A 22,345-nucleotide genomic window follows, 5' to 3' on the forward strand; every position below is an offset into this window, starting at 1 on the left:
TGGGAAGGAGATAATCCTGTGTTTGAAGCTCAGTGATGTGGAACTGTCCCAGTGACCACTTCCATCTGTCCCTGCCGAGGCTGCTGAGAATGTCTTCTCTGCCCTGTGACGTTTGTGCTCGAATCTGAGATTTCAGCAACAGTCGTCCTTGACACCTCAGGAATCCGTCCGCCTCCCCCCAGCACTGCCGGCGCCCTGGCTCAGACCACCACCATTTCTCCATGCAGCACCCTCCCTGGCCCCCCTGCCCTTGCTCGAAGATTGGCAGACTTGTGGGATGGATGAGCAGATGTCAGACATGGTCAAAAAAGCTCATGGGCTTTGCTGTCCAGTCCTGAATCTGAATCTTGTTTCATCCCTCAGACTTGGGTACTTTTCCTCCCTTGTCTGAGCCTCAGTTTCCTCACCTATAAAATGGGGATGATAATGGCTGCTCATGAGGTGCTTGTGAAGATGAAAGAAGACAATGTCTCCATAGAATCTAGCCATTACTAATGTCCTGATCATTATCCTTTCCTCTCCACCTACCAAGCCCCACGGGGAACTGGGGCCCCCTCCCCAGAAGTGGCTGCCACTCCCTGAGGCTGCCTGACCATGCTTGGCAGACCCTGGGGATCTGACCCCAGACTCACAGGTAGCACAGTCGGCCTCATCCGCTCCACCCTCGCAGTCCTTCTCCCCGTCGCAGCGCCACGAGGCAGGTACACACTTGTGGCTGGTGGGTCCACAGCTCAGCTTCTCTGCAGGACACACCTGCTTGGCTGTGGAGACAGACGTCCATGCATAGCTTAGCCAAGGGGGACACAGGGCATGGTGCCAACCAGTCCTACCACCCTGTTCCAGCCACCTGGTCCAAGGCCCTAGGAGTCCATCAGGGCTCTCCTGGCCCATGTCTCAGTTTCATCAGCTGAGAAAAAGCCTCTGTCTGCCCCAGGAATTTCCAAATCCTAAATCCGACCCCATCACTTCTCTACATAACGTCTTTCATGGCCCCCTAGTCCCTGGCCCTCAAGACCCTCTTTGATCCATTGACTTCTGCCTGCCCCTCCTGGCCACACCTCCCATCCCTCCAAACCTCCACTTTAAGTTCCGGCAACATGGAGCCACCATGCCCTGCACTCTTCCTTGCCATTTCCCAGCTGTGTGCCCTTAGGTGAGATATGCCCCAGCTGGGCCTCAGTTTGCCTTCCAGATCAGTGACTCCGTGATTGGAACCTGTAAATTTGGAGGGCTCACCAAGGCCCCAACGACTCCAATCAGCCTGCCTCTAAGCCCCCTCCCCGAGTGATGGTGCTGATCCTGCTGCTGAGAGCAGCTGCTGCATGGCAGGGCCCAGCGGGACTGCATAGCTATAATTACTGCAGCCGCAATCAGAGGCTGACTCAATCAGGGGCCTGAAGCCCCAGGGTTAAATCTCAATTTGGAAGAAAGAATGAGAACCCTATTCAAGGCTGGGGACAGCTCTTATCATGAGTTTCTGCTGGACCCATGTGACAGGCTCAGCCAAGGCAGACGCATCTCAGACCTCCGTGGTTGGCTCCCTTCAGCCTTCCAGGGTGTGCAGGAGGCCCGATCTCCGTGGTCTCTAGGATGTGCCAGGCATGGTGCTAGACACTTCCATTTAATTTTCACAATAAGCCAGCAGGGTGAGAGGATTATGTGCTGGCCTCCAGCATAGAGGCGGAGAACATGGGCTCTGGAGCCTGGCTGCCTGGGTTCAAATCCTAGTTCAGTCACTCACTGACTATGTGACCTTGGCCAACAATCCTTATCTCTGTGCCAATAAAGTGGGGATAATACTATCTTTCATAGGATTGCTATGATGACTAAGGTAATGTCTGTAAAGCAAGCACCTAGAACACCCAGCCCAGTGCTCACTAAATGTTACCTATTATGATTATCCACTCATACCAGATGACTCTGAATTGTGCTTATTCACTGAGTACTTGAGCACTGCTGTGTGACAAACATGGTGGTAAGCACTAAGTTCTGGTCACAGAGCTGGTGAAGAGCAGCGTTAGGATTGACTGAAAGTCAGCTGTGTCTGATGCTGGAGACCCGGCATAATCCACTTCCCCCCGGAGGCAGTGGGCTACTCATGCCTCGCCCTCCATTTTGCTCTCTGATCTCAGACCAGTTTCTCCTCTTCCCATTTCTATAGCTGGAATGAGAGACCACAAGGGATACAGAAAAGGGCACAGGTGAGTTGGGGAGGGGGGCAGGTATCTAAGTCAAGGCCCCCGGACACCACTACTGCCATGGGAGAAGAGCATCTTAGGCCCCTGAAAGTGAGGTCCCCAGTGTTATCCCTAGGAATGCATTTCATGAGTACAGGGCAATCCCTTGGGAATACAGGATTCCTGGGATTCATTTCACAGAAATTTCTGTTGCTCGAGGATTGGCAGACTTGTGGGATGGATGAGCAAATAACTGTCAGGTTGAGCTCTGGAAAGTACTAACCCTCAAAGGCCTTTTATATAAGGCCACCTTGGGGCTGCAGTGCGGGATGGTGAAGGGAAACTGGGAGTTGGGAGATGGGGTCCTTCCAGGGTACCTCTATCACCAACACTGCAGGACCCCAGGTAAGCACCTCCCCTCTGGGCCCCACTGGAACACAGGAAGCTGAAGCTGACCAGTGCTTCGCTGGGGTCCTCTCATCAAAGGATGGGGGGTGAGGGAGCTACTCAAAGTGCAGGTTCCTGAGCCTCAGCTCATACCAACTGAATCTAGACTTCTAGGGCAGAGCCTAGGGATCTGCATTTTAGTAACTCCCCACCAAAACCCAGGTGATTCCCATGCACCTCTATTTGGGAACCCCTGGGTTGGTTAACATTCTGCAAGCATATAAGACAAGGGATGTTTCATCTGTTTTCAATTCACTACCATAAAAGCGATACAGATGTTCATACACTTGCAAGCCCCTAAGAGAGCAATGGGATGGAAGGTCAAAGCAACTACTTATCCCTAAGCCAGGCCTCAGGAAACAGAACTTCTCAAGGGAAGAGGAGGGGAGTCCCAGTTTTTGAACACCTACGTTGTATCGGGCTGCTCTGTGCTGAAAATTTTATATTTTTTCATTTCATTCTGCCATGGTCTGAACGTTGGTATCCCCTGAAAATCCATGTTGGAACTTAATCCTCAATGTGATAGCATTAAGAGGTGAGGCCTCTAGGAGGTGATTAAGCCATAATGGTACAGCTCTCATTAATGAGATTAGTACTCTTATAAAAGAGGTCAGGGGGAGCCTCCTTGTCCCTTCCACCATGTGAGGATGAAGCAAGGAGGCGCCGTCTATGAGGAATGGGCCCTCACCAGACACGGAAACTGCCGGTGCCTTGATCTTGGACTTCCTAGCCTCCAGAACTGTGAGCAATAAATGTCTGTTGTAAGGTAAGCAGGCCCTGCGGGCTGCCAGTGCAAATTCCAGGGGTGCCATTCACAAAGGTCACCACATAAGTGGCATACCTGGGCCACTTACTTACTGCATACCTGGGCCACTTACTGCACTGCAGCAGGGCAGCAGTCCCGCACGTAAGCACTCCATTTTATAGATGAGGAAACTGAGGCTCAGAGAGACCAAGTAACTGGCCCAAAGATGCACAGCAGGTGAGAGACCGAGCCTGGGTTCCTATGACTAGAGCCTTGCCCTTCCATCAAACCCTGCATGCCCCAGAACCATCCCCAAACTCTCCTCACAAAAGCCCAGGTGACAGAAAGGGCCCTTGGCTGTATGCTCCACCTCCAGGAGCCTGGGTTCTACAGACCCCAGTGCAGCAAGCGGCTGCTTGAACTTTTAATGAATATTTATATAGTTAATTGCATAACCTTTCAGCAAGGACAATGATTAAACAATCTGTCTGCTTCCATTCTTTATAATTAATAAGACATTTGCTGTGTCCCTAAATAGACAGCTCTAATTATAGGCTCTCGAGGATTCAGCAGTGCCTGATAACAGCCCTCCACCCTCAAAGAGCCAAGGCTCTTGGAATGCCAGGACTTGAGAGATCTCAGAGGTCACAATGATGAACCTCCCTTGGAGTGGCAGGATACCAAGGCCCAGAGAGGGGAAGGGACCTGCCTAGGGTCACACAGCTACTGGCAGTTGGGTATTCCAATTCCTGTCTCTCCTGGAACCTCACTGTCTCTCCTGTGATGTGGCTTTTCCCCCGGAGGTAGGACTCGAGCCTAGTTCGCAGGGTCCCAGGTCAGCCCTCTCCACTCCACAGTCCTGGGAAGTTGGTCTGGGTAAGTACTGACACATGGTGTCACTCTGTGAAGTGGATATTCTTACCTCCATTTTATGAATGAAGAAAGTAAAGCCCAGAGAGAGTAAGTTGTTTGTTCAAAGGCTAGAGGTGAGAGGCAGATCTGGACTTCCATCCCAGGTCCAAACACACTGCTTAACTTACTGCACCTAACCACTGCACAGGAGAAAAGCAGACCCTGTTGGTCTCCCTGGCACCTCCTGCCTGGAGAGAGGTCACTGGAGGAAGGGGACTCACTGAGCCTTTGGGCAGGTTCTGCACGATGGCCATCTGATGTCCATTCTCAGGATAACTGAAGCCCAAGGGCCCCCAGCAGCATGATGTAGGAGAAAGAGCCTGGGTTTTAGAGTCAGACAGACCTGGGTCCAAATTTCATTTACTAAAACTAAGGTCCTTAGGCAACTACTGAACCTCTCTGCATTCTGGCTCTCCTCATCTGAAAATGGGGTTGAATAATCTCCTAGGGTTAGTGGATGGCTTAAAAGAGGAAACATATGGAAATCCCTACACTCAGAGCCTGGAACAAACTAGGAGCTCAGAAAACACTTGCCCTTGTTTTATTTCATGAAGTGCAAATGCCAATGGCTGGGGACGTGCCTGTTGTCACCACTGGGGAATGCACATTATAAATCCACATGGTCCACTGCTATGCAGACCCCATCCCAGGACAGCCACTCCCTCTGTGACAGATGCCCCCGGAGGGGACCATATGCCTTTGGCCTGCTCTCCAAGTACCCTAGGTTCTGAGAGGCAGGAGTGAAGAATCCCACTGTCTCTCAGACAACAGGAGCCCTCCAAAGCTGGCAAGGGGGCTTTTCATGAAACTCTGTATCCTGGAGTGGCTCATGGCATTTAAAGGCATTTAAATTCCCAGAGAATCCTGCCCCAGAAATTCAAATCCATTGGTACTTTCTCCAATTCATAAATTCACAAATTAACAAAAAGGGAAATGTCTATTAAAGAATGAAAGTACTTGGCGGCTGCTCATTGAGGGAGCACATCTACAGTGTCAACCCACATGAGTTTTAGGGGCAGATAACCTCCAAATGAGGACTGCCAGCTCTAAGGGACCAGAGGCTCAGGTGGTGAGAAATGCCAGCGTCACTCAATCCACCTCCTGCCACAGGAAGCACAGCATGGGGCCACCCAAGGTGCAGAAGGGGGAGTTACACCAAGTTCCTTCAGTCAAGGCCAGACAAAATGCTGCTAGCTGGGTCAGTCCCTAACTTACTGAGTGAGCTCAGAAAATCACTGGGCCTCCATTTTCTGATCTATAATAGGAAGATGAGCCTGGTTAATCAGAGAGGCCCCCCTTCCAGGTGGAAAGGTTCTAAGATGCATGAAAAAGCCTCCATGTTCAAATAAATAGCATCCAGAACTATAACTCACCTTGAACCATCCTCCCCTCCCCCACCCTCACCCCTCCCAACAGAAGCCTGAAGGTGGGTCAGAAGCCGTCCCCAATCAAGTGAGCTATAATTAGAGCTGAAATGCTATTGCCATTAGGCAAATGTTCTGGGCTTTTCCATTGTGACTCCTGGCTACATTTGATTGGTACAGAACACAGAACCAGAGGGAAACAGAGCTGGGAGAAACACCAGCCAGCTAGGGACAGTCAACATAATCGGGGAAAACACAAGAATTGGGACCTTCTCTCGAATCCCTTTCCCGCTCAGTGCAACTCCCTTCACTGACACTATTTTTTTTTTTTTTTTGAGACGGAGTCTTGCTCTGTCGCCCAGGCTGGAGTGCAGTGGCGCAATCTCAGCTCACTGCAAGCTCCGCCTCCCGGGTTCACGCCATTCTCCTGCCTCAGCCTCTCCGAGTGGCTGGGACTACAGGCGCCCGGCTAATTTTTTGTATTTTTAGTAGAGACGGGGTTTCACCGTGGTCTCGATCTCCTGACTTCGTGATCCGCCCGCCTCGGCCTCCCAAAGTGCTGGGATTACAGGCGTGAGCCACCGTGCCCGGCCACTATTTTAACACTATAAGAATCTAACATCTTAATATCTAACAAACTGTTGTGTTGGGGAGAGAGGGCTTGCAGCCAAAATATAATAATACAAAATAACACTGCCATTTACTCCAGCGATGATACTTGCATTCTTTCATTTGATTCTCACAATCCCTCTAAGGCAGGTACCATTACCACATTTTACAGATGAATAAACTGAGGGTCAGGATGACTGCGCAGCTTGCCTGAGGTCTAACAGGTTAAAAGACCTGAACCCAACTATATCCAATTCCAAACTCACTACACTTTACTGCCTATAATCTTTCTTTTAGGGCTGGGGAACGGGGCTCCATCCTGGGAGCTGGCACAGCCCCAGGAACCTGGCGGGCCGTGGAGGTTGCTATAGCAACACCAATTAAATGGATAGCAGGTTGGCTGCTAGGTTCTCATTCAGTTGGGAAGCAGTGAGCAAGCCTGCTATCAGGTCCTGATGCCCCAAGTTCTGCCTGACCCTGACCAGAGCTTCCACTCTAGCTAACTTCCTGCAGGCAGTCTTCCGCCTTGCCTACACCCGGCCAATGTAACACAGGAAGTGGGTATCATGGCTCTTGCACCCCAGCTAGCACAAGCAAGGGAGAAAGGGGGTCTCAGAATACTAAGAGTTTAGGAATCTAGGAATGGAGAAGATTCTGGAATTCCAGAATGTTACTGATCAGGGCCCAGAGGGAGGTGGGAAGATATGCAGGGCTTCACGGTGATAGCTGGGAGAGCCCACAGGAGAGCTGGGCTTCTGTCTCCTGGGGTGCTGCCTTGGCTACTGCTCCCATAGGCACCTTATGAAACCTCAGAGAGCTCGAAGAGCCTTTTTCATAAAAGGGAGACCTGCCGTGGATAAGCTGTGTGTCTCTGAAGGAAGTCTATCAACTTCTCTGGGCCTCCAGTTGTCCCTCAACTGTGAAAAGCGGGCCTGGGAGGCAGGAGGGCCCCTGCCCAGCCCAGGGGATGGGAAAGCAGCAGATGCTGGGATGGGCAAGAGGGAGAAAGACAGAGGGACACATGGGTAGGGCAGTAGGGAGAGATGGTGAGAGGGAGGGTGAGGATAGGAGATGAGCAGGGAAGGGAGGCAGCCCAAGAGGGCAGTGGTGGGCGGGACCCCGAAGGGGACAGGAAGGAAGATGAAAAGGGACATCCACGCAGAGATAGAGATGGGGCTGGGGGTGGGGCAGGGGAGGAAGGGGAGCCTAGCCCTCAGGTAGCAAGGCAGCTCCCCTCTAATAACCACGATGAGGCTCCTCTCCCTTCCCTTTCCGCCCCCAGTGTCGGAGTATCTGCTGGAGTGAGGTACGGATGGAGGAGCTGGCTGACTGCAGTGAGGGAAAACCTCCCTGTGGCCACAACCCCTCCCCAAGCACACACTCCAGGCTGCACACGACTCTGCCTCTTGTTAGCTGGGCAGCCTCGGGCAAGGGGGAGAACCGACTCCAGCCTCAGTTTCTTTCTCTCTACAAGGGGATCCTCCTCCTTCCTTAGGTTGCCAAGAGGATGAAAGTCACAAGTGGGTGTGGCAGGGCTTTGTTCCTTCTGAAGCTCAGGACAAAGCACTGGGCTTCCCTCCTGCCTGGGAGCCTTCAGGACAGCATGGAGTTTGGCCACATGGTGGGTGAGGGAAGGATGGGGCCTGCGGCACGGCTGGGGAGGCCAGGAGCAGCTGTATGAGGAAATGAGGGCTCCTTGTCTCGGGTGGGGGCTGCTCTCGCTCTGTTCTCTCTCTCTCCCTTTCTCTTTCTCTTATGTGGAGACTGGTAGCTCTGTTGCTAGGAGACAAGGAAACCCAGTTATCACCAGCCACGGCGTTAGATGGGACTCCGGTCTCCATTGTCCCCACCTCTGCCTCTGGGGCGACTGTTATCCCTAAAGAGGGGCTCCTGGGTCCCTGCCAGCCCCACTATCCTCCACATGCTTTCGCCTGAGCCTTTTGTCTCGGGCTCACGCTGCTGAAGCTCTGCCTCTGGACTGCTAGGTCCCTCCCCGCCCCCTTCTCATCTCCTTTTTAATTTAACAAATGTCACGGAATGACCTGCCGGGTGTAAGTTTGCTTTGAGGATTAGGGCCTGGAAAATAAATCATGGAGAGACAAAGCCCTGAGTGTAGGGGGCAGGCCTGGGGCTCAGCTCTGGCCTCCACCTCCCCCTGCCTGCCTCTGCCACCACCCAGCTGGCCATGGAGGCAGGAGCTCCTAGGCTCGGCCCACCCAGGGTAGAGGAACGGGCCAGGGCCTCAAAGTCTCGGCTGGGTAGCCTTGGGCAAGTCACTCAACCTCTTTGAGCTTCAGTGTTCTCCTTTACAAAACTGAGAAAATGACAGTATCTGCTTCATGAGGCTGCTGTGGGGATAAAAGGCGTTAATGCACACAGAGAGCTTAGCACACGATAAAGACTTAAGAAGCGCCAGCTGCCACTGGCACTCCTGGAATTATGGTCGGGGTCCTCAAGAACAGCAGCAGGGAGGCCTGGAGGACATGCTAGGGCTCCTTCTGGGCAGAAGGGCTTGACAAGGCTGTTTCTGGCTCCTGCTGCCACAGAAACAGGGTCCAACCTGCAAGAGGGCTGTGAAGAAAGTCCAGAAACAGGTCAGTAGAAACCAGCAACTAAACATACCTGTTTACCAGGAGCACCCTGAGTGTGTGGCACAGAGTGTTCAACTGGTCACCTCTCCTGAGCCTCACAGCCTCTCAAGGATGATCTGAGGAGGAAACTGAGGCCCACCCCCACCCAGACTGAGGGGCAGGACTCACTGCAAGTGGCCTTGGACTCATCGGAGCCATCAGGACACTCCTCCTCGCCGTCACACTTCCACCGCTCGTGGATGCAGTGGCCGTTGTCACAGGTGAAGTCACTGTCTGCACAGGTCTTCTTGGCTGCAGGGCAAGGAAGAGAGTGTGGTGAGCCTGGGAGCAGTCAGGAGGGAGGTGGGCCAACCAGGACGCGCTTGGTCTGCAAGCCGGACCACAGGGCTTCCCACGGCCCCACCAGGCCATGGACTGCCTTGCTGACCAAGGGCAGAGACAGGAGAGACAAGCTTCTTCATTCCTTAGGCATCTGAACCCTGCGTGAAGACAGGTGACATTCTGCTCTGCCTTCCAAGTCCAAGGGCTCAAATCCAGCAAGCATGACAAGATTTATCATATCCCGTCACACTCCTGCTTCCCCTCAATGTCTAGTTCCACTGCCACTGTCTCCAGGAAGCCTTCCCTGATACCCTACAGCAGCTGCCTTAGCTCCTTCAGCCAGTTCTCAGTCTCTTTACCTGCCTGTCCCACTTTCCCCAACTGGACTGGAAGTCAAAGTCCCTTCTGCAGGTGCCAGGGAGTTTGTGATCATGAATCCTACACATAGATGGTTCCATTGTGGCAAGATGAATGAAGTATTTTGTGTTCGGAGCAGTGGGAAAAGGATCTACTGGGCAAGACATCCAAATCAGTCCCCGCCCCCGGTGCCTACAGCCTGTAGGGTGACCTCCACACTGCTCTGGGGATTTCAATCCCACTTCCTCCTCCTCCTCCTCCACCTATCTGTGTGACCTTGAGGATGTTCCTTAATCTCTGAGCCTACATTTTCTTATCTATATAATAGGGAGAAGAAGACAAAAGGCGGTGAGGAGGAGCAACAAGAAGTCATAATGTATGAAGAAACTGCAGCAGACTCAGGCACATGGCAGATGCTGAAGAAGTGGCAGCTACCGTTGTTTTCAGGGTTTGAGTCTTAATTAGAAGCTGAAGGAATGGGGTTCTGTGTCCACCCAGGGGATGTAGCAGGCTGAGAGCTCACAGCTGGTAACAGAGCTGAGATAAGAATGTGGGTACCATCCCCAGCCCGGTTCTTTACTGCTTTCTGTGTCTTGTCCTACGAGGAACTAGAGTTTCCAGATCAAGGAGAGGAAACAGAGATGGCTGCCCATGTCATAAGGTGCCCCAGCTTCTTCCCAGGCAGCAGCACAGCACTGGGCGCATCTAGCAGGCCCGGGGGAGAGCAGTTGCCCTGTCAGGACTTCCATGGGGAAACTGAGTCTGCCTGGCTACCCCCACTAGGTGGTGGGGGTGTGGGGGGGTGTTGGAGACCGGGAAGGGGCCTTGAGCGCTCCACCCCTGACACCCTGCACCCTCCATAGCAGCCCTAGGCCTCTGAATTATTGGGGGCTCATCTGCGTCAAATCTGCATTGAACTCACACACGCCCTCTTCCTGCTGGACCAAGCGTCCAGGACCCGCTACAGAACAAGGTGAGGAAGAGAGCACTGGGCAGGGAGTCCGGAGGTCTGGATTTGAGTCACTGCCGTGCTATTTTGCTCTGTATCCTCAAGCACATCATGGCCCTTTTCTGGCCCACAGTTTCTTCATCAGGAAAAGAGAGGGTGATCTGGTGAGAGATAAGCTTTCAGGTGTGGTAGTTCGAGATCAGGAGGCTCAGAAATGAAGACGGCAGGGGGGTCTCTTTCCAGCCTAAAAGAGGATACCTCAGCACAGCAGTGACTTACCCCAGGCCTTGGGGCGCTCAGATCACCAAAGTCCTCCCCTGGAATGAGCTTGGGATGGATTTAACATCAGGGGCCATTAGGATGCGGCCTCTCCCCAGGGGCTTAGAAGTCCCGTGGCCCCAGCCTGCCCTGCTCCCTCATCTTCCCCTCCTCATACTTCCCAGTCTAGCCCCACCTCAACTGCCAGTGGGTCCTCACATACCCCATGCTTTTTAGACCATCATACCTTGCCCAAGCTGTCTTTAGTCTGAAAGCCCTTTCCCCCACCTCCCGCCTTCTTTCCATTACACACTGGGCTTAAGTATCACCGCCAGTCTTGATCAGTAGCCTCTCCTGAGCTCCTATAATCCCCTGAATGTCCTTCTAGGGCAGAGGTTGACAAACTTTTTCTGTGAAGGGCCAGATAGTAGCTATTTAGGCTTTGAGGGCCAAATGGTCTTGGTCACACTACTCAACCCTGCCACTATGGGGCTGAAGCAGTCAGAGACATTAGATAAATGAGTGAGCATGGTTATGTTTCAATAAAACTTTATTTACAAAAAACTGGTGACAGGCCAGGCCTGTGGCCTGTATTTTGATGACCTCTGCTCTAGATCATCACTGATCGCGAGTCCAGCATGGTTTTTGCTTTCTTCCCTGTCCCTGCAGCACAGAGACTCTCAAATTCAGCAAGAATCCAGCTTGGGGCAGGTCTCAGTGGGGGACACTGAGTCAAACGCGAGCATAGCCACCCAGCCTCTGCTCCATACTTGCAGCTCTGGGGCTTGCCTTCTCCCTGGGAAGCCACTCCCATGGACCAGCTTTATTCAAATCTACCCACAGGCCCTCTGGGTGCTTCTGGGGCTGCAGGCCTGCTCCCCCTCCTCTGGGGAGCCTGGCAGGGATTTGGTGAGAGAGACTGTGTCTCTGAATCTGTTCCATGTCTGTCCTTTTCAGTGGAATCTTTGCAGTACATCTGCATTCTAAGATGAGTTTTCTTCACACTTTGCTTAGAAGAATGCCTCTGTATGTGCAGAACTAGAAGAAACCTGAGGAATCAGAGTCCACCTTCAGATGGGTGGATTGAGGCCCAGAAAGGGAAAGGGGCTGGCTTAGGGAAATACAGCACGGCAGGGATAAGAACAGCTCTCCTGCCTCTCAGCCCAGGCCTCTGGAGAGGCCCTCCCTGTTTCCTGCACTGAGAGGTCATCGTCAGTGATAGATGCGAATACCACCTATTGGTAAATCATAGTCCATAATCATCTTAAAGGAAGTACCAAGATGAACCACAGCACCTGGGGAATTTCCTAATGTGAACACCAGTGGTTTTCCCCCCACAAGAAGCTCAGCATCCAAAAAAAGAAACGTATATCCTAGTTTTCTCTTTTTCTCGTTCTAACACTCACTGGGTGCTTCCTCTGTGCCAGTCTCTGCCAGGTGTTTTTACCCAAGAAACCTCATGGCAGGGGGCCTGCTATGTACTCATTTGACATATGAGGAAATCCAGGCCCAGAGATGTTGTTACATGTCCAAGGTCACAGCTGGGGGGAGCAGGGTCACAATCTGAACCCACAGTCAGATGCCTGCTCATCTCCACCATGGCTCCCCAGTCAAACATTCAGCAATACCAGATGTGGAAGAAAAACCTTACAGCAGATGGGAAAGCCCTGTGCAAGCTTCAGTTCCACATTCAATGAACCTTGCTTCTGTTCTACGTTCTGCACTGAGAACACAGAATCAGCCCAGCCCAGTCTCTGGGAATTAAGAGCAAGTAGGCAAGTCTGGCAAGGATGTGTGGTCAGACAGTGCCCAAAACAGCAGGGCAGGCTTGAAGAAGAAGGTGATGATGGGGCTCTGTCGCTGGGCACAGGACAACCAGATACCCCCAAAAAACCCTGCCCTCCCTGGGATTCTGAAAGCCTGGGGGTGAGCTTGTCCTCCCTCCATGTGTCAAGCCCTGGCAGGCACTGGGCAAGGAGGCCAGAGCAGCCAAAAACACCACTGCTGTCCCAAAGGGCAGCTTTGAGGTCAGCCCCGCCCGGGAAATGGCAGCTGCAGGGAGAGTGCCCTATGGTGGTGTTTTTGGGAACAGATTTGTTCACTGGCTGGACCAGCTTGGAGATTTTCCACTCTGGTTCTGGCTTGGCACCTTTCACCCAATATCCCAGTGACTCCTCACAGCTATCTTGGTAGCTGTTGTTATTAATCCCATTGTACAGAAGAGGAAATTAAGGCTTAGAAGTGAGGGTGTTAGGTGGCAGAAGTGTGATTTCAACTCTGTGTGGCAGCTGCCAAAGCTTGATCTCTTTCCACTCAGACCCTCAGCCACTTCAGTGTTACCAGGCTAAGAATGAGGACCCCAGAGAGTCCTCAAATGTACTGACACACCTCTCAGGTCTTCTGGAATGTGCCCAGAAGTGTGCAGCAGAATAAACCCGGGCCTGGGACAGCTTTTGCTCCACTAATGGACGGCACTTTCAGGGTGGGGACTAGACTAAAGCATGCTGGAGGGCCCCATCGGAAGTGTGACCATATGGAAGGATCTGGAGTCAGAGTGGAGACTGACTCCTGGCATAGCCACCTCGGGGTGAACCTGGGCAAGTGGGGATGTGGCTTTCCCATGCAGCTTTGTCACAAGGACAAAAGGCAAAAAGACTCTTCTGGGGGATCCTAGTGAACACCCAGTGTCAGGCCGTTCAGTGCAATGAGCCCAATAGTCCCTTGTGAAGAGACCATATCAGCCCTGCCATGAGATGAGGGCTGTGCCGCCATTCTAAGGCTGTCAGAGCAAGCCATGCCAGACCCCTACTCTGCTGGCCTTGGCTCTGGTTCCCAGGGTGATTCCCCAGCTGGGCTCAAGGCCATGGCTCCCTGTTTCCAGGGATTTATGTCCCCCCATGCCAGTCTGCCCCTTGGACAATGCCCACCTCTGTGAGTCCCTCAGCCCAGGAGTGATACGTAGTCAACCAGGGTCTGCGACATCATAATCTGGTGCCATGGCAACAGATGGGCTGCCACAAAGGACTAGGGGATTCTAGGGGCAGTGAGGAGGGGCTGACCCCAGGGTAGAGTGGGGGAGAGTGGGAAATCCAGGACAAAGGAAGTGGGAAATGCTACTTATAACAAGAACACGGGCCAAGGAAAGTGCCAGACAGTCCATGGTCTATCAAACTGTGCCCTGCCACTTGTAGGCTATGTGACCTTACACAAGTTACACGACTCCTCTGAGCCGCACTTTCTTTGTCTGCACTCAAGGATACCATCCCTGCTTCATGGGACACAGGGTCGTTGTGAGACGCAAATAAGCTAAGGATGGCCCCAGGGCTTTATGAACTGAAAAGCAAAAAGGCGCAAGTTAGAGGTGTGTGAAGTCGCAGCCCTGGCCCCAGCTGCCGTGTGTGTAACACTGGGCCCATCCGTCAAACCTTCTGAGCCTGCCTCCTCCTCCTCAGGAAATGAAGGTGTGGCGCTAAGTCTTAAGGCCCTCTCCACACTCAGTGTCTGTGATCCTATGAAATTATTAGAATCGCTCAGCACTTCTTGGCTTTCCCCGCCTCCAGAGACATCCTTCCCATGCTGCTCCCCACCCACACGCATCCTGGAGCCCCGGTGCAGAGAGAAGGCTCCAAAATAAAGATCAGTCCAGGCTGCCCGGGGACACTGCTCCGTGCGACTTCCTCTTGGCAATCTGAATGTCCTGCCGTGTTGGACTCTAGGGTCTTGAGTTCCCCTACGTGGGTCTCCCATGTTACATGCCTGGAAGCCAAGGCCTAGTGAGAAGTGACTGCTCAAAGCCACAGCACATGTCTGTGGCAGGGCTGCACTTGAAGCCAGGTAACGACTCCCAATCCCACTTTGTAGCCAGCAAGCCAGGCGAGGGCCACCTGACCTGGCCCAGGGGTCAGGGAAGGCTTCCCAGAGGAGGGGCACTGTGTTCAAGGAAGAGGAGTCAGCCAAGCTGTGGGAGTGAAGAGAGCGGGGAAGAGCATTCCAGGAGGAAGGATAATGGGGCTTGGGGGCATGGAGGAGTGAGCAGAGTGACCATTAGGGTCTGGGGACAAGGCAAGTGGCAAGGGACCTGGAGCTCCACCAGGCCAGGGAACAACTAGCCCTGGTGGAGTTGTTCACCAAGTCGTGCACCAAGCTGCCCTGCAGAGGCCCGGCACGGCACAGGGGCCTGGCTTTCCTTGAGCTCACCCAGGGACCCATCCAGCCTTTTGCTAAACACAGGGCTGCTCTCCAGCAGCCAAAAAACCCCAGGGCTCCAGGCTGCCAGAGCTTCCTTTGGGATTTCGTGAGGTCATGCAAGACAGAAAATCGGCCCCTAGCAGAGGAGGAGAGGGGTAGGGGGCAGGACAGAGCCCAGGGGTGGCCATGCACCAGGATATTTGGGATAGACACTTATTATTTTCCCCCTTGGAGATGCATGATGCCCACCGGTTTATAAAGGCCCTGGGAAGGACTGCAGTAAAGATATCTGATTGACTGTTTCCTCCAGCCTCCCAAGCTTGTTTAACCAAGGAACTCCTTTTTCAGATGCCACATCTGTTTATTTCCCAAGAAACAAGCGGTCCAATGAATCACACCTAGGAAAACACTGCTGGGGCACAAGCCTCTCATCCTACAGATGATTAGATGAGGTACAGAGAAGGGAGGGACTGGCCCGTGTTCACACAGCAGTCTGGTACTTGTACTTAGCCGTCTGTCTCTGGGGCAGCCCCACTGGGCCATAAAAAATAGAACAAAGTGTTCACAGAGCATGGAGCCCAGAGTGAAGCTGCAGGGACCCCACCGGAGACCCCAATCCTCAGAGCAGGGACATGTCTAGAGGAGGGCCCAGGAAAGGACAGAATTGATACCCAGCCACCTAGGACAGGGAGATGAGGGAGCTGTCAGCCTTAGAGGCTCTGACTGATCTCCGGTTTCTGTGGACAGGTCTTGGGCTCTAGAGAATGTTCTCTGAAGGCAGAGCAGCGACCCCTAAGAAAGGTGGATTCCAGCTCAACATTGTTGCTCAGCAACCTGGGGCAGGTTCTTTCCCCTCCTAGGGCAGTTGAGAGGCGGAGAGCAAAGGTAAAGCCCCCACCTTAGAAAGCTGGGTGCACAGAAGGGACTCGGCTGTTCCCACTTCCTCTCCCAGGCCTGGGCCAGCGCAGGGTGGCCTGGCTCTGGTCCTGCAGCCCAGCCCTAAGGCAGCTGAGCCACTTGTACCCGGGTCGGGGAGATGAAAGGGCTGCTCCCACCGACAGTTACCCTTCGACAGAGCTCGCCAGGCCCCAGCGTTGCCAAGACGACCGCTTCCAGCAGAACGAAGATCCGGGGTGGGGGCAGGGGACGTGCCAGCCCGCCCCTGGCCTACTAACCTGGCAGGCAGATTTAAATGACAGTCCAGGAAGCTACTATTAAACTGTCACCCCAGTCAACAGGACGACAGACCCAGAGTGTTCTCTGGCTGCAGCAACGACACAGCAGTAATGAGGGGGAGGAGACCATGGCCAAGAGCAACCTGCACCCCACCCGGGGGCCCTGGCCTGAGGGCTGTCCCACTACCAGAGCCACCCTCTCAGGCTGTGGCGGGTCCTGGCATGGAGCTGGGGCTCAGCACAGGGCCTGGCAAACTACTTTTAAGCAGAGGAACCCTTTTCCCAAGTGAACCCCCAACATATAAAACAGATTAAAATGGAGCTGCACGGTTGGAAGTGGGGGTGGGGGTGACACCCAGAGCCCATCGCCAGCAGATCTGGGGTCCAGCAGCCCTGGATTCAAATCCTCCATCGCCAGCAGATCTGGGGTCCAGCAGCAATGGATTCAAATCCTAACCCCTCCCTGGACATGTGATGTTCCTAAAGCCCTCAGTTTAAAGATCCCGTGGGTCCATCATAACATTGCAAACAGCTTCCACATGGCTCTGCTTCTGACACTCTAGGGACCTACGGTTCTAAGGCCGTAACACTCTGATTTGCACCCTAAGCCCCTGTGACAAGACTCCATGACAGCTACTGCCAGAGTCCGAGATGTCGATAAGCTGCGGATGGCAGCCTCTGATGCCTTCCCTGAAAGGAACTGTTTATCTGAGTCCAGAAGTCTACATGCCGACAGTCTCTGACTACTCAAGGCTCAGCGGTTCCCAGAAGGCGAACGGTTCCCACAGTGTCCTGACTGTAGGGGGCAGGAGCCAGCACCCGCGTGTGGTGGGCGGGACTCCGTGCGTGGCTTTGTGCTGCCCAGTGGGCTCTGGGGCTCAAGCCACCATCATCCATCAGCAGGCGACATCTAAATTTGCCCTTTCCCCCATCTTCCCATCCCACCTGGGGAGACTGAGAAGCTGCAGGTGCTGAGGAGGAGGGAGACACGTGAAGGGCTCGAGCCAAAGGATTCGCCCCATTTGGAATGAAGAGGCTGCAGAGGAAGGAGCACTTTTTGGTGAGGGCGGCTTTGCTTTCAAATCGGGAAAAGTTTCCCTCAAAATTTTCTGGGTTCTCTCCTCCAACCCATTCCACTAAGGAGTTGCACAATTCTAACCAAGCCAGATCCTAAGACCATAAATCTATTTATTTCCCAAGAAACAAGTGGTCCAAACAAGAAACAAGTGGTCCACCTTTGCCCCAAAACACCAAGGCATGAAAACGAGGTTGCAAGGATCAGGAGGCCCGAGGAAAGACGAAATGGGAGGCAGCGGCAGGGCCCCCAGCGGTGGAAGGAGTGTCACCCCTTCCCATTCTGGGCCTCAGTTTCCTCAGGTGAACACATCTCTAAGGGCCCCCTCCGGCTGACCTTCTGGATTTGTGACCCCATGACACGGAGGGGTTGTGGATCTTGGTGCTGTTCCAAGCCCTCAAAGAGGTCATCTGGGGCTTCCCACAGCCAAGCACCTCCTCCAGGCCCCAGTACATCCCAGCTGCTCTCAGATACTGCCGGACCCTGGCCCCACTGTCACCAAGGGAGGCCCAAGCCCTTGCTGGGGTATGTAGGCCTGTCACCACAGGGAAGAAGAGCGTCTCCGAGGGACAGACCGACAAAGGCGTCTTCCTGTCCCAGTGATTTGTGGTTGCAGGAGGTATTGAACGAGTGACAGCTGAGGGGCTGGGAGGAGGTGGGTATGGGGGAGAGGTGAGCAGGATGGGATCAGCAGGGGTCCGTGGCTGGCGCCTACAAAGGGACCAAGCATTACGCAAGGGGTGCTGCTGAGAGCAGGCAGCAGGCTGAGAAGATGACCACATTTCTGCCCTCTCCCAGGCTCCAGCCAGCCCTACCCTGGATTTTGGCACTGGGATTGTGGGTTCCAGAGAAACAGCTAGAAGAAAACTCATGGCATTCTTAAAGTAGAAGCTTCCAGAGGCCAGAAGGCAAGGCCAGGAGACCCTTTAGGCCCTCCAGCCACAGTCATTGCCAGGCACCCAGCCTCACATTCCCCTTCCACTCCTACCCCAGTGGAAACGTGGCCTCCTCTGACCAGGCGACCTTCCTGGCTAACCCCAGCCAGGCCCCCTGGGGCTGATGGGTCCACGGCTTTGCCTCCCTTGGGCGGGCTGACCTTGGAGCTTGCCAAGGACCCCTGCATTCCAGGCCCTGTTCTTGCCACCAGCCCCCTGAGGGAAGGAGGGGCAGCTCTTCTGCTTCTTCTTTTGCAGTTGAGAAGGTTCTAGATCTCATTCCAGCCCTACTCTGCCACCAACACGCTGTGTGACACAGGGCAGGCCTCTCGGCCCCCACTAACTGCAAGTGGGAAGCTCAGGGCTCCCAGAGCAGAACTCTGCAGCCAGGGCCAAGGAGGCCAGGCCGAAGGGACTCAAGAACCCACGAGGCGCGGACACTCCTCTGGTGGAGTGAATGATTGAGTGATGACCCCTGCCTGTGTGGAGCCAATGATTGAGTGATGACCCCTGCCTGTGTGGGGCCAATGATTGAGTGATGACCCCTGCCTGTGTGGAGCCAATGATTGAGTGATGACCCCTGCCTGTGTGGAGTGAATGATTGAGTGATGACCCCTGCCTGTGTGGGGAGGGGTGGTGGGTCCCTCGCTGCTACCCACAGGCAGGCAGGGCATTCGGGCCTCTGATGTCAGCAGTGGGTCGCTGCAGCATCCTCTCCTCTGCCCACCAGGTAGAGACTGCACACACTAGGAAGCAGCCCTGGCTAAGTGAAAAACGTAAATGCTTTCACCAATTAGGCTGGTAGGAGAAGCATTTCCTAACAGGAGCCTCACTGGCCCATCCTGGTGATAAATGGGCAGCACCTGTTATTGGGAAATCCGGCTCCTGGTGCGGGACGGCTGCCTCTCTGGAGTGCTCCTCTGTGCTGGGCTCTGGGCTCCTCACCAGGGAGTGTGGGGCAGGCTGTGCCCAGGAGGCTGGTGTGAGCTCTCTGCCACCCCCAGCCTCACATTGGTCATCCAGGGAGCCTCTGCCCACCTGTGCCCACCTGTGTGCCCAGCAGAAGGTCTGCAGGTTAAAGTATCACTCTGTGATATCGCTGAGGCCTGTGCAGGGAGGCTGCTGGCTTTTCTGGAGAGAGGTTAAGAATATCTCACTGAGAATGGGGTTAGCAATGGGCCATCTGCCACTCCTGGCCTGGAGGGCCTGGCTCTGCTCCATGGCCTTGATGTAAGTCTCTGGCCTTCTCTGTGCCTTGCTCTCTTCCTTCATGGCATGGTGAGTTGGATGAGATAAGCTCTAAGTTCGTCTCCTTTTTAGGTGTGGTTTTACCCACCACCAGGCCCAGAGTGAGGCTGACAGAGGGAACTGTGGCTTGGTCCCCAGCCCCTCACAGTCCACTCCTGTGGCTCCAGGGGCTACAAATCCAGACCCAGTAGTCACTGTCCTCCCAAAGGCCTCTCCATAATCAAAGAGCCATCTTTCCTTGCCTGTTGGCTTCCCATCTCCCCTTGAATATGACCGACTGCCTTAGCAGGGCACTCGGGAACAGTTCAAGCTGCCCTGCTACTGCTCTGGGCCATCCCTGGCCATCACCTGCCTCCAGTAACCACTCAGTGGTTATGGACAAGCCATCGACCTTCATACCAGGTGCTTTTGCTCACGCAGCTCCACCAGGCCGGAAGCCCCTCTTCCACCTCCATGGGCAAAACTCTCCCACCCCTGATGGCCAGCTCAAGCATTAGCTGTTCACGGTGTCTGACGATGCCCCCATCCAAATGCCCCCACCTCTGACAGAGCAGAAATGAGTGGATCCCAGCCCAGGGCCAGCCAGGGCCCACAACACCAAAGGTAGGACGTTAGCAAGCTCGAGTGTCCACGGGGTGCTTATTTTGCTGCTGTATTTTGGGAAACAGACCCAGGCAGTGCCTACGGGAAGCCCCTTCCAAGCTGTGCCCACCCTGGCCGTCAGTGCTGAGATGAAGATCTGTGGCCCCACTGGCCAGGGGAGACCTCAGGAGCTGTCCACCAGACCGGACCAGGCTCAGAAGTCATCCCAGCAGCTCAGTAAGCCAGTGACACATGGCTCGGCCACTGTCATAGAGCAGGGCTCAGGGAGATGCAAACCCTTCCCAGTCTCTCCTAGTGAAATGCTGGGCCCTCGGCTGTGAGAAAGCCCTTCGCAGGGCTTCTCTGGGGAGTTCCACAAAGCCCTGCCTGAGTTCCAGACCCTCTCAGTAATCTGGGCCTCGGGAGCCCTGGGCACCCCTCCAGGCTGCCCTTGACTTCTGGGGTGACATTGGACACGCCCCTTACCCTCTGGTGCCTCAGCCTCCTCACCTAGACATTGGAGGAGTCAGGTTTTCATGTGTACCTTTCAAAGGCCTGCCTGGGTTACCTCACAAGGTGAGAGTGAAAGGGACAGAAGGAGGGTGCTTGAGGTGTGGGGGGTGGGGTGGAGTGGTGTGGGCCACTGTAGTCAGCACCCGCTGTGGGAGGGGAGACAGGTGTGCTGCTGGGTGATGCGGACGGCAGAGCACGTGGCTTAGGGCAGGTGCTCAATGGAGAGAGTGGAAGGGCCCTGAAGCCAGGGGCTCCTGAGGACCTTCGGCTCAGAGGTGGGAATCATGGGAGCGTTGGGGAACAGGGAAATTTTCTGACTGGGATACTCCCTGAGCCCAAGAGAAATCTAGTAGACTGGTCCTGGGTCTTTAGTGGGTGTGGAGTTGAGTGACAGGTTTGAGACTCTATCCCCCGTCCCTCAGCCTGGCTCCTCAGGGCAGCTGTGAGGTGGGTGTGAGGCAGAGGCCACCACCCACTTTGAGAGATTAGGAAGCAAAGACCTTAAAAGGCATGAACTGGCCAGGTGTGGTGGGTGCATGCCTGTAATGCCAGCACTTTGGGAGGCCAAGGCAGGCAGATTACTTGAGCCCAGGAGTTCAATACCAGCCTGGGCAACATGGTGAAACCCCATCTCTACAACAACAAAAATACAAAAACAAATTAGGTGGGCATGGTGGTACACACCTGTAGTCCCAGCTACTTGGGAGGTCGGGTGGCTTGAGCTGGGGAGGTTGAGGCTTCAGTGAGCCATGATCATGCTACTGCACTCCAGCCTGGGCAACAGATGGAAAACCTGTCTTAAAAAAAAAAAAAAAAAAAAAAAAAAGAAGGCATTGATTGTCCCAAGGTCATGTAGCTTGAGGCAGGACCAGAACGCAGGTTGTTTCATCCTGAATGCTGTGCAAGCGAAGGAAAAAGTGAGAGGTGGACCTTCTTCAGAGAGTCTATAGCCAAACTGAGGAGAGGAGAACTCCGAGTGTAACAGCCACAACCCAGAACAAAAGGAGATGCATCTTGGTTAGACTCTGGGGTGGTGATGTCACTCATCTCCCCTCTCTTGACCCCAGTGCCTCAGCTATAAAACAAGGATGCTAACCTTGGTGGTTTCCAAGCCCGCATCTCCCTTGCCTGTGAGTAAGGTCTGCTGGAGGGAGAGGAGGCAGGCCTGGGGAGGGCTCACTGCCTGGAAGAGAGACATTTTAAGCTGGTCCTCAAAGAAAGGGGGTGATTTTGGCTGGCAGTAGTAGGGGCTGAGGAAGCCTCCCCCGAGGAACTATGTTTGATCCAGAAGGAAAAGGTGGATTTTGAAAGCAGATGGAGAAGGCTGCTTCTGGCTTCTCAGTGTATTTGGAAGGAAATGGGGTCCATTCTCTGAAGCTCTTTAACCACCCCAGGATTGGTTCCAACAGGGAGGTGTGAGCGTGTGGTCCGCAACCCCTACCCAACAAGCAGATTCCTGGCCTCGGGCTCATCTTAGGCTGGAACCTAACATGATGTGGGCTTGGAGACCACCAAGGTCGGCGTCCTTGTTTTACAGCCGGGGCACTGAGGCCCAGAGAGGGGAGATGAGTGATGTCACCACCCTGGAGTTTAACCAAGACCCATCTCCTTTTGTTCTGGGTTGTGGCTGTTACACCCGGGGTTCTTGTTCCTCAGTTTGGCTATAGACTCTATGATGAATGTCTACCTCTCGCTTTTTCCTTTGCTTGCACTGCATTAGGAATGAGATGACCTGGATTCTTGTCCTGCCTCAAGCCATATGACCTTGGGCCATTCAATGCCCCCCCTTTTTTTTTTTTTTTTTTGGAGACAGGGTTTCCCTCTGTTGGCCAGGCTGGAGTGCAGTGGTATTTCAGCTCACTGCAGCCTCAACCTTGCAGGCTCAAGCCATCCTTGCAC

At 53.9% G+C, this 22,345-nt stretch overlaps 1 protein-coding gene across 2 annotated transcripts in view; it reads right to left on the bottom strand.

Annotated features, from left to right (window-relative positions):
• Window positions 1-22,345, bottom strand: part of LRP8 (LDL receptor related protein 8) — an 85,016-nt gene that overhangs the window by 37,499 nt on the left and 25,172 nt on the right. For both annotated transcript variants that reach the window (XM_030818838.1, XM_030818839.1), the window contains exons 3-4: window positions 9,014-9,136; window positions 633-761 (exon numbers count right to left, since the gene is read on the bottom strand). In XM_030818838.1, coding sequence (XP_030674698.1) covers window positions 633-761; window positions 9,014-9,136 — 252 coding nt within the window. The remainder of the gene's footprint in view (window positions 1-632; window positions 762-9,013; window positions 9,137-22,345) is intronic.

The sequence above is a fragment of the Nomascus leucogenys genome, chromosome 9 (genome assembly GCF_006542625.1).
Source record: "Nomascus leucogenys isolate Asia chromosome 9, Asia_NLE_v1, whole genome shotgun sequence".
NCBI classification, from domain to species: domain Eukaryota; kingdom Metazoa; phylum Chordata; class Mammalia; order Primates; family Hylobatidae; genus Nomascus; species Nomascus leucogenys.